The 11,755-nt window shown below is 53.3% G+C and overlaps 1 protein-coding gene across 1 annotated transcript; it reads right to left on the reverse strand.

The window, feature by feature from the left end:
• Positions 1–8,377: 8,377 nt before the first annotated feature.
• Positions 8,378–9,992, reverse strand: FOXD3 (forkhead box D3). The gene has a single exon (XM_049774411.1). It carries the CDS (start codon positions 9,863–9,865, stop codon positions 8,378–8,380), a length of 1,488 nt encoding a protein of 495 aa, XP_049630368.1. The 5' UTR covers positions 9,866–9,992.
• Positions 9,993–11,755: the final 1,763 nt, after the last annotated feature.

Genomic DNA, 11,755 nt, shown 5'->3' on the forward strand with positions numbered 1-11,755 from the left:
AACTGCTGGGTGAGACCCAAAAAAAAAAAAAAATCTCTGTGTTAAAGAAGGTTGCGAACCCTGAGCACCACCAGGAGTGATCCCTGAACATAGCTGGGTATCATCTAAACATAGCAAAAACCACTGTAATATTTTAATAACCAACTCAAAAGATTTGGTCGCTGGAACAATAGCAAAGTAGGTAGAGCATTTGTCTTGCATGCAGGCGACCTAAGTGCCATCACCAGCATCCCATATGGTTTCCCAAGCCTACCAAAAGTAATTTCTGAAGACAGAGCTATGAGTTACACCTGAGAGTTGCTCAAAAACCAAACCAAACAAACAAAACACTCGCAATCCAACCCTAGAGGTGACAGCAACTAGAATTATGTCCAAAGATCCATAGATAATCTTCTGAGACATGTATCCCAAATCCAGACTCCTGATACCTTTTCAAAGTTCCCACCTTTGCTCAGTTTCCCCCACAGATACTTTATTTTGTTTTTGTTTTTGTTTTTGGGCCACACCCGGTGACGCTCAGGGGTTACTCCTGGCTATGTGTTCAGAAGTCGCTCCTGGCTTGGGGGACCATATGGGATGCAGGGGGATCGAACCGCGGTCCTTCCAAGGCTAGCGCAAGTAAGGCAGGCACCTTACCTCCAGCGCCACCGCCCCACAGATACTTTAGAGCAGAAGGAAACCCCTCACTGAATTGTGCTTCTAGATAAAGAAAGCCAATACCTGACAAAGTAATCACCTTTACTGTCAAAATCCAAGCCAAACGACCCTCCAGTTATCCAGAGTAAGGTAATAAAAGGTTCCTATTGAAAACAACGGACAAATAAAAATGTCCTAAAAGTTCAGTGGTGATTTCCTCTATAGAAAAAGAAGAAGCGCTGTGAAGGTGGGACTTTGCCCATTAGTGGGAGTGAAGAGGTCGCGGTTGATTCCCAAAGGCAGAGAAAACAGTCCAGAAAATCCAGTTATACGTTGAGCATTGATGCACCTTATACATTTTAGATCTCTGGTGAATGTTTTTTAAGTCATTTCATTAAATTTTTTTAAATAGTGGATTTTTTTAAGCATTCATTATAAAGAAGGGAACTGATGGGAGGAAAATAGAATCCACATCCTCTCTCCTGTGGGCCTACCCTGCCATTTACTAGACAAATGCTTTTGATCATCTTTGTGTCCAGGAAAGGGGGACAAACTCCAGGGGCATCAAGGACATAGGGGTGGTGGTGGTGAGGTCCAAGAAAGCTCAACTGTTTGGAGCTGGGACACCCAAGAAGATTTCCTTGAGGAGTCACTACCTCCCCCAGTGAAGCTGGAGAGCAAAGAGAAAATTCAGGGACCCCCCCCCCCCCTCAGGCCACTTCAGAGCCAAACTCCCTGTGATCCTCGGTGCTGTCAAGGGCACGCAAACAAAATGTGTGGTTTCCCCTAGGGAGAAACAGACTCGCTTACCAGGTGTTGAGTAGAGAGTAGAAGGAATGGAGGTAGGCAGAGTCCCCAAAAACTCCCGGGGGGCGAGTGCGACCGCTCTAGGCGCGGGGTCCCGGGAAGAGCCTTCCAGTTACGGACGCTGCAGTGCGCGCAGACCCGGGTGGGGCTTTCGCGTTTGTTCCCACGCGGGACTGGTCGCCGGGATGCGCGCCCCCACCAGCCCCCACTGCTCCTGGGCCTAGATTCACCGAGCTATGGACCCCTCCTCCGAGGGTCAAGGGCCATTCCCAGGGTTAAGGACTACCCGGAGCGCCTTCACCATGCACCGCTCACCCCCGGGGCTACCCGGCTGGGGCCTCTCTGGACACCTCCCAGGGTCCCAGAGGAACTTGTCCCTTTGCGAGCTTCCCAGACGCGTGCAGGTGGGTCCCTTCGGAGCCCCTTCGCAGCATCCCAACCCGCAGCGTGAGGCTTTGACCGAGGGGTTTTCAAACCACCCTGAGGTCGGATTCCTCTCCCGTCCTGGCCGGGTGAATGGGAGCCCCGCAGGCGAGACCCTGGGGGTGCGCGCAGGGTGAATTTGAAGAAGATTCTGATGGCTGGGGCTGGGCCTCCCGATAAGGGGTTCCTTCCTTCCTTCCTTCCTTCCTTCCTTCCTTCCTTCCTTCCTTCCTTCCTTCCTTCCTTCCTTCCTTCCTTCCTTCCTTCCTTCCTTCCTTCCTTCCTTCTCTTCCTTCCTTCCTTCTCTTCCTTCCCTCCTTCCTTCTTTCCTTCTTTCTTTCTTTCTTTCATTTGTTTCTTTCCTTCCTTCTCTTCCTTCCCTCCTTCCTTCTTTCCTCCTTCTTTCCTTCCTTTCTCATTCTTTTTTTCCTTTCTCTCCCTCCCTCCCCCCTTCCTTCCTTCCTTCTTTCCTTCCTTCCTTCCTTCCTTCTCTTCCTTCCCTCCTTCCTTCTTTCCTTCCTTTCTCATTCTTTTTCTTTTTTCCTTTCCCTTCCTTCCTTCCTTCTTCCTTCCTTGCTTCCTTCTTCCTTCCTTCTTTCCTTCCTTCCTCCTTCCTTCCTTCCTCCCTCCCTCTCTCTCACTCTTCCTCCCGTCCTTTCTCCTTCCTTCACACCTCTCCATCCCTTCCTCCCTCCTTCCCTTTCTTTCTCCTTCCTCTTTCCTCATCCCTCTTTCCCTTTCTTCCTCCTCCCTACCTTCCCTTCCATTTTTCCATTCCTTCCTTCCTTCTTCTTTCCCTTCCTCTCTCCTTTTCTTCTGTCCTTTCTCCTTTCTTTCCTTCCTTCATCCCTTTCCTTTCTTCCTCCTCTCCTTTCTTTCTCCCTTTCTTCTTACTCCTTTCACCCTCCCTCCCTCCCTCCCTCCCTCCCTCCCTCCCTCCCTCCCTCCCTCCCTCCCTCCCTCCCTCCCTCCCTTCCTTCCTTCCTTCCTTCCTTCCTTCCTTCCTTCCTTCCTTCCTTCCTTCCTTCCTCCCTCCCTCCCTCCCTTTCTTCCTTCCTTCCTCCCTCTCTCCCTTCCTTCCTTCGAAAAAGATGAGTCGTCGGTCCCCATGGAAGCCCCCAATACTCCCACAAGCTCCCAGGGCAGAGGGGACCCTCCACAGAGCCCCTGCCAGGCAGATTTGGTCGTTTCCTCCAACCCTTGGCTCTATCCGCCTTCCTCGTCCTCTCCTGGGTGCTTTAGCTTTCCGGGGTGCAGAGCACGTTCCTCTCCAGCCAGCATTTTCAGAGCTAGCGCTTGGGCAGCCAGATGACCTTGGAGTAGATCCCAGGACCTCCCGCCCTAAATGAAAAGGGGGTTCCTGCGACCTGGTCTGGTCTCAGAAATTCAGAGCCCAGCCAGCAGGGGTTCCATTTCCCTCCCCAACTCGCCTGCTGTGTACTTAAGCAGAAAACTAAGGTTTGGGACACCCAGTTCTGCCTGGGGGAAGGGACAGCCAAGAGGGTCATTATTTTGAGACCTTTGCTCTCCATGCAGAATAGTACCCAGAGTAACGAAACGTTAGTTCGTGCTTTCTATGACCCCTTGAATGAGGGTGACATTTCTAATTTTTATTTATTTATTTTATTGTGCGGAGCCTCCCGGGGCCCTTAACTGGTTTTGTTCCCAGGAGCAGAGCAAAGGAACATTCCAGCGCGCTAGGAGCGGGGTGGGTGATGTTCGCAAAGTTGGCCCTGAGCGTGACTTTGCCAACTGTCGGAGGGAGGCGAAGAAAGGGGGGGGTCTCTCAGTGACTTGGGGATCCGGTTACCTAGAATTGGCTTAGGAGTTGGTGTGCTATGCTTATGGGGATCCTTCAGTCCTGGAATTCCCTCGCTTGCCTTGCTTTTTGGAAGTCAAGGAGCAAAGAGACTACACAGCTGTGGACTCACAGACTGCAGACCCTGAACCACCGCCTATGAAACAAGCTTCTTCTGAGCATAGCATCCAAGGGGCAGGGATCTAGAGTCCCTTTGGGCATGCTCAGGGAAAAACAACAACAACAACAAAACAGTGTTCAGATCCCAAGAATAGTGATTCAAAACCAAGCCCCAAATGGCCAGGCGTAGAGGGAAACAGTTGTTTCTCGGTATAGACACTGTCATGAAGAACAAACCCTCTCCTTCATCACTCTTCACAGTTAATCAAACATTTTCCACCAGTCCATCCAGCTCTCCTAATCCTACAAAGTCCAAACTCCAGGCCAGACAAGCCTTGTTCTAGTTAGCGAAGCAAAGAATTGGAGAGACTCAGGGAACCCAGCATCTTGTTTCAAGGTCAAAATTAGGGAATGCCATACACATGCTTGAGCTCCAGGCCCCATCTCCCAGACTCTCACCCCCTTCTCTGGCCTGAACTGGTCCAGCCTCTTCCCCCATCCCAATCGAGGGTTCATTCACATTAATTTGTTGTCACCTAGGATCTGGGATGAGCCCCTGGAGGAAGATGTCCAGACTCTGGGATGGGCTTGTTTTCAGACTTCCCTTCTCCTGAAGAGAGCCCCCACCTTCATCATCCCTGTCCCCCAACACCTACGTGCCCACCAGCCTCTCCTGCTCCCCTCATTGGCAATACTCTCCCTAGAAAGCAGATGAAAACCAATAACTTCAAATATGATTCTTAATTGCTTCCACGTCGATGTTTCCTCATCACTAAACTTTATTGCTTCCCAATCTTTAGAGTAAACTCCCCTAGGGAGACTAGCAGAGAACAGCAGCTTCGGAGAGTCCATCTGGGGTGTCCTAGACCCGGAGGATGCGCAAAGGGGTGTAGGGGGGTCCCAGTCCTTCCTCCACTCCCCCTACCCCCAGCTCTGAAAAGGAAGCACAGGTCGGCCAAAGGCTGGAACTGGACCCTCCGTGGAAGTTTCCCATCGCTCATCGCCCCCTACAGGCCACCGTCTGTCATGGCACTGAGAGCGGGTACAGCCCTGCGCGCATTCCTCTCTAGACTTGGGGCGCCTTTGCCCATACTGGGGATCTACCCTCGGTTCCCATAGGGACTGCTGATTAGGGTTCCTCCATTCGGGGGACTCTGTCCTGGAAATCTGGGAATGGTCTAAAGGCCACAGACCTCTGAACTGGATTGCCTTTCCAAAAGAGAGTGCCAGTTTAAATTCCTACGTAGCCCCATAACTAAAATCCTCTCCATAAAAAAAAATAAAATAAAATAAATTACAACCCGCTTCCCCCCCTTTAAAATTTTTTTATGACAAATAAAGCCTGCCTACGTGGAACCAAAAGCTTCTATCATCAGACGTGTCGTCAATGAGAAAGGGAGTTGGTTTCAGAATCTTGCAATTCTGGTAGGCGCAGTTGGGGTCCCAGAAAATGTGAATTTGAAGCATTCTCCCCCCACCACCACCACCCCGCAGGGCTTGTATTCGTTCTACGTGAGACCTGCTTTTGCTTTTCTGCACGAAACACTTGTGGTTTGAAAAGCGTAAAACCAAAAAGAGCTTTTCACGTGGCCATGGCTAGCCTCTCCTTGGAATATGCCAAGACTTTTTTTTTTAAACAGCTGCTGGGTGATTTAGGCTCTGGAGGACCGTCTTCACCCTCCAAGAAAGAAAACGGAAGAATCTCCAGGCTCTAGTTCAAGGTTAAGAAGTCGCTGGAAGAAAGTTGCTGGAGGATGTCTCCTCTCCATCCCACTTGCAGCCTAATGCGTTACTGGACAAAGTCCTGCGGATCTTAAGCGGCGGCTGGAGGCCGGGAGTCACGCTGCGGGCGCAAGCTCGGGCGGTATTGCTGCTATGCGCGGAAATATGAGCGAGTAATTTTATAAGTAACAAAGGATCAGGGATGGAATGAGGCCCCTGTTATCCAATGTCATTTAGAAGCCTTGGATCAGCAGCTTCTTGAGGCTAAAAGTGAATTCAAGAAGCCCTGCCTTCCCCCCCTTTTCCCAGGGGTGTCAGCTAAATTTAGAAATAACCTCTCTGTGTTTGCACAAATCATGTGCCATTTGCTGTTTGTGTAAAAACCGATTAGCCAAGACACAACTGTGAAACAACTTGTTACTTTTATAGCTGCGACACACAAACAAATTTAGATTCCCTCCAGTTTTTTTTTTTTTTTTTTTTTTCCTGGTAAAAGATTAGAGGGAACTGGGCAGGGCTGGAGACCGGGGATCCAACGTCTCTTCTCAGGGAAGGATAGATATTGAGGCTCTGTCACCTCGGAGGCTGGTTATTACCAGGTTCTTGTTTGTCTAGAGAAACTATCTCGACACCCCCTTTCCCAAAAATGCAGCTTGTTTTATTTTAGGACCCTGATCCAGAAAGAATGTTTACTGAGAATATACGAATGTTTACTGTTTACCAGGGTAAAAAAAAAATGCTTCAATGCGTGCCAGGAAGTAAGTATCTTATAAAGCGACTTCCCAGCTTATGACCAGAGAGAAATAAAACTCGGATCCGCAGCGGGAACATCTCAGAGACCAGCGAAAGGGACTCACACGGTGTCTCTCCGCAGCAAGGCGAGCCCAGGGCCAGACTGGCTGAAAACGCTGTTACCGCTCCAGTTTTAAACAGTGATTTCACAGAAGTAATTGTAACAGCTAAATTAATTATAAAATAATTAGAATTGATGTTGGTTGAGGATTTGATGGTGGCGGCAATGAGGGAACCCAGCTTTGATGATTCTGGATGCTTCGTTTCTTTTTACCTAACGCTTTTAAGGTTGCAACAGCTGAAATGCACGTTTAAAATAATCTGGGATCCCAGTTCCCGCTTTGGTCCCATATTTTGCATTTCATTTTAACTTAGACTAAGAGGTGTGTGTATAAAATGGTTATGGGGCAATATGCACCTGTTTTTTTTTAAAGGCTCCCAAGGCCCTTCTCGCCTTCAGCCTTCAGAAAGGCAATGGGTTGGAGGCGAAGATAGCTATAGGAATCCTTCAAAAACACCAGAATTATGTAGTCGATTATTCCCTTACGGAAGAGTTATCTTATTTGAAAATATTATGAGAAAAGAAAATGAGGATGTGTTCTATTTTTATCAAATTAATATAGACATTCCATTGCAGAATGTAAAATGCCCAAAAATATATCTTTCAATAAAAAGGCAAGTGGCTTTATGAACAAAGGGATCATAAACATTAAAAAAAATCTAAATTTTAAATGCAAAATGAGAGTGTTTGTAATTTACATTCTTTTGAAAGGATAATTGAAGTGAACAAATCTCATTTGGTCTAAGTTCCCAATTGTGGAAGGAAGATGGAACTCTGATATTTTAAAGAAAATAGAAAGGACTGTTTAGAATTAAGTTGGTAAGTTGGTTTTTAAGTGGCAGCTCATATTATCTACAGAAATGTCTAGTCATTTAGATTTAATGGATCGATTGAATAGCCATCGCACATATCCTGAGTTTGCAGGGGGAAAGGAAAGAAATATTAGTATGATTTAAATGAACCCTATTCTTTCTTTCCCCCAATTAAATTGTTCTTACAAATTATGCATTAACCAGATTTGAAAAAGATTATGGCTTGAGACTCCTTGAATCTCTGGAAAAGACAAAAAACGCGACTAACCGTTTAAAACCCTTCCATCATTTATCCCAGACACCTAAATAAAACACTATGCTCAGCATTTTAAAAATTTATTTACAAAGTTGTGTACAACACGATGGAATAACATTTCGAATACCATATATAGATTCATTCATATATAAACAGACTTTTATAATAGAATGCCACTTTCGCCTCTGGAAAATTTCTTTTTTTTTTTTTTATATTTAAAATCTCCCGATGTCTCTATACATTTTTATTTCGCACATAAAACTGCCGAGAGTGAACCTTCCAAAAAAACGAAAGTTCAGAGCTCTAATGCTACTGGAATTCTTTTTTTTTTTCTTAAAAAAATAAAAACCCCCAAAAGGAAAGTCGATAATTTTTATACAAATATATACAAAGAATTCCCCTCCCCTCGCCACCTCGCCTCGCCTCCCCTCTCCTCCCCAAGGGACTCGAGGACAAGACGCCGCAGGAGCCGCCGCCATCCGGGGTGGAGGGGACCGTTAGCGGGACAATTCTCTCTCTCTCTCTCTCTCTCTCTCTCTCTCTCTCTCTCTCTCTCTCTCTCTCTCTCTCTCTCTCTCTCTCTCTCTCTCTCTCTCTCTCTCTCTCTCTCTCTCTCTCTCTCTCTTTTTTTTTTCGGGGTTACCTGTGCGGAAAAGAAAGCTCTTCCCGGCAGGCGGGCTGGCTGACTCCGACAAGCCCAAGTGAGCGCTGCAGGGTTGCGGGGGAGCTGGCGGCTACCGCGGGTTCGAGTCCTGGGGTCGGGAAAGAGCGGGAGGAAACGGTGCAGAAGCCGAAGCCCGGATTGGGCAGAGTGACCTGAGCCTGAACCGAGGCGGAGCGGGTCACCTGCAAATTGCAAACCGCCGCCCGGGTCCTGCCACCTTGCCGCCGCCACTGCCACTGTCGCAGCCCGTCCTGGGGGCGTCCCGGGGTGTCCGGCACGCGTGTCCCTATTGCGCGGGCCACTTGGCTTGCGCGGCGGCCGCGGCTGCAGCGGCTGCGGAGGCTGCGGGCTGCAAGAACTGTCCGGAGAGCGGCACGCTCAGGATGGGCGCGATGGTGGCCGTCGTCCGGCTCAGCGACAGCGGCTGGTGCGTGGCCATGAGCGCCGCCGATTGCACGGTCCCGGGTGGCCGCAGGAACGATTGCGCCGTGCCCCCGCCGCCGCCGCCTCCAGCTCCGGCAGCACCGCCCGCCGGGACCCCACCACCAGCCGCCGAGCCCCCGGGGGCCGCGGGGCCGCCTCCGATGATGTTCTCGATGCTGAACGACGGCCGTGCGCTCGGTTCCGACTTGATGAGCGACGCCGTGGAACCCGCCGGGCCCGCCGGGCCCGTCGCCGCCGCTGCCGCCGCAGCCGCCGCTCCCAAGCTATTAAGCTGCAACTGCAGGCCGGGCCCGAGCTGCGAGCCGAAAGCGGCGGCCTTGCGGCCCAGCTCGCCCGAGGGCAGCAGCGGCACGGCGGGGGGCAGCACCGGGGCCACGGGTGGCAGCGCGTACGGATACTGGAGCGCCGCTGCAGCCGCCGCTGCAGCCGCCGCCGCCGCGGGATGCGAGTAGCCGCCGGCCGCCGCCGCTGCGGCCGCGGGGTGCAGGCCGTAGGGGCGACCGTAGGGCCCCGCCGCGCCCGCCGCCGCGGCCAGGCTGTAGGCCCCGAAGCTCTGCATCATGAGCGCCGTCTGCTCCCGCAGATGCTCCTGCTGGTGACGCTTGAAGCGCTTGCGGCGCCGCAAGAAGCTGCCGTTGTCGAACATGTCCTCGGACTGCGGGTCCAGGGTCCAGTAGTTGCCCTTGCCCGGGTTGCCCGGCTCGCGGGGGATCTTGACGAAGCAGTCGTTGAGCGACAGGTTGTGCCGAATGCTGTTCTGCCAGGCGGGGAACTTCTCCCGGTAATAGGGGAAGCGGTTGGAGATGAACTCGCAGATGCCGCTGAGGGTCAGCTTCTTCTGCGGGCTCTGCAGGATGGCCATGGTGATGAGCGCGATGTAGGAGTAAGGGGGCTTCACCAGGCTGTTCTTGGGCTTGCTGGGGGCCAGGCCGCCCGCTGCTGCCGCTGCCCCGGTGCCCGTGCCGCCGCCACCGCCACCCGTGCCACCGGTGCTGCCGCCGCCCTCCTCGCCGGCGCCTTTGCAGCCGTCGGCTTCGGGCCCGCCCGTCTCCAGCAGGCCCTGCCCCGTGCCGGCCGCTTCCTTGGCCAGCGCCAGCGGTTGCTGGTGCGATTGCTGGCCGTGGTGCGGGACCACCGGTGTCACCTCGTCCGCCTCGTCCAGGCGCAGCTCGGGGGGCCCGGCGGGGCTGTCACAGCAGCCGCCGACGTCGCTGTCCTTGTCCTCCAGCCCGTCGTCGCCTTCGCCCACCACATCGATGTCCACGTCTTCGGCCGTCAGCACCGTCTGGCCGGACATGTCGCTGGCGCTGCCGCCGCCGGAGAGGGTCATCCCTCCTCGGGGTTGGTGACAGCGGCGGAGATGGCGAGGAAGGAGAGTCAGGAGGGGGACTAGCTAGCTCAGCTAGCTAGGGTGGCCCCCCGAAAAAGAAGGAGGCTTGGGGAGCAAGGGAAAGAGGGATGGAAGGAAGGGGGTGCGTGCAGGTGGCTCTGGGCCCGGCCCGGCTCGGCTTGGCTTGGCTCCGCTTACACTCGGTGGCCCCGCATGACGCGTGCGGGTGGGTAGGTGGGTGGGTGGGCTCCGCAAACTCCGGGTTCGGTCCTAGGCGCTCCCCGGAGCCCCCCACCAGCTGCTCTGGCCGCCGCACCCCCTTTCAACTCCTGCCGGCCGGCCGGGCGCGGGGCTCGCTCTCAGGAGCGGAGCGATGCTGCTGGCGACGGACGGGCGGGCGGGCGGGCAGGGGCCACGGGGGGCGGGGTGCGGGGTGCCGAAGCCCCCACAGTGGCAAGTCGCGTTTTTAAGGACTGGCCTGATAGATTACTTTCTACTTAAAGATCCAGCGGGAGGCGGGGCCGCGTGACCGCGCGTGACGTCAGGGCCGCCACCAGCCGAGCCGCTCGCTCGGGCCAAACTCATGTTGGTGCGGCCACTTGTCAACAAAGGGACCGGGACAGCGCTCCAAGCCGTCGCACCCCGCCGGCCCGCACCCCCCAGCCGGCCGCTTCCTCACCCCCAGACGCGCCCCGGCCAGCCCCGGGCCCGGGAAGTGAGGGAGCCGGGCGCGGGGAGTCAGGGAGCTGGGTTGCTGGGTGTGAGTGCGGGTTGGAGTGGGCGCGCGGTGGTGGACCCGGACCCGGGCCTTGGGGTACCCTCCGGACTCCTTTCCAAGGTGCTCCCCGCTTCCTCGCCCTGTCCCCTCTCTTCTCCCGGTGCCAACTGTCCTCTCCGGCCGCCTTTGGGAATGGGGTGCGGCAGGGAGATTCCCTACCGATTTTGGGGGGAAAGGAAAAACTTAACTACTGTTTTGATTTTGCAAAAAAAAAAAAATGTTTTGCTTCGATTCTTGGGAGGTCGAAAAAGCGGTGAGCCTGGCTCCTCCGCCTTCTGGCTAAAAATTAGACTTTCAATACCCACCCTGCTCCTGGCTAAGTGCTCCTTCGCTTCAGACGTCTATGCAAGGCGATTGGGTGGGATAGAGTGGGTGGTTGTATCGCTCTCCAGGCAAAGTCAAATCTTCCGAGGCCCTGCCCCGGCCTTCTGTCCGGATGTGGGTGTGTGCATAAGGTGCACATCCCCATTTTTTTTTTACACAGACACACCTTTCCCCCCTATTCCTGGCATTCACCGGCCTTCATCCTCTTCTCAGCTAGGGTCCCGAAGGCTTAGAAAATAGCTATTGACTCTTGTTAATAGTGGCCAAGAGAAAAATTTTTAAAAAGCCGCACAATAACAGAACCTACACAGAGAGAAGGCGTAACTATCTGCTCGAAGCAACTCGACTTAGCAAGTACAAAAAGTCGGAAATAAAGCTCAAAGGAAGGACCCGAGATTGGGTAAGTGAATGGGGCCGGCCTAATCGGGACTTCCAGGTGGGACGGTGCACCTGGGCTGGGACAAACCCGAGCCCCGATTGGATGCTGCGACTTTTCGGCCTGCGCAGGGCAGGCCTTCGGGAGGTGTGTGGAGGGCGGCGCCCTGGGGGGTCACTGGCCGATCTAAACTCTTCCTTGCTGTCTCACTAACGCGGATTCTTTCCTCTGAAGGAGCCGGACAAACCCTTCAAGAACAAACTTCTCGGATCCCAGCCCCTGAGCCAATGAAGGAGGTGGCCGGACCATGATTCCCGGGAAGAGTGAGACCGTGATGGTAGGAAAAACGGTGGGGCCCGAGGAATTATCTGGCTTGAAAGGGATTGCAGACAGATCCGGGTGCTGGAGGTAT

The sequence above is a fragment of the Suncus etruscus genome, chromosome 6 (assembly GCF_024139225.1).
Source record: "Suncus etruscus isolate mSunEtr1 chromosome 6, mSunEtr1.pri.cur, whole genome shotgun sequence".
Classification (NCBI taxonomy): Eukaryota; Metazoa; Chordata; class Mammalia; order Eulipotyphla; family Soricidae; genus Suncus; species Suncus etruscus.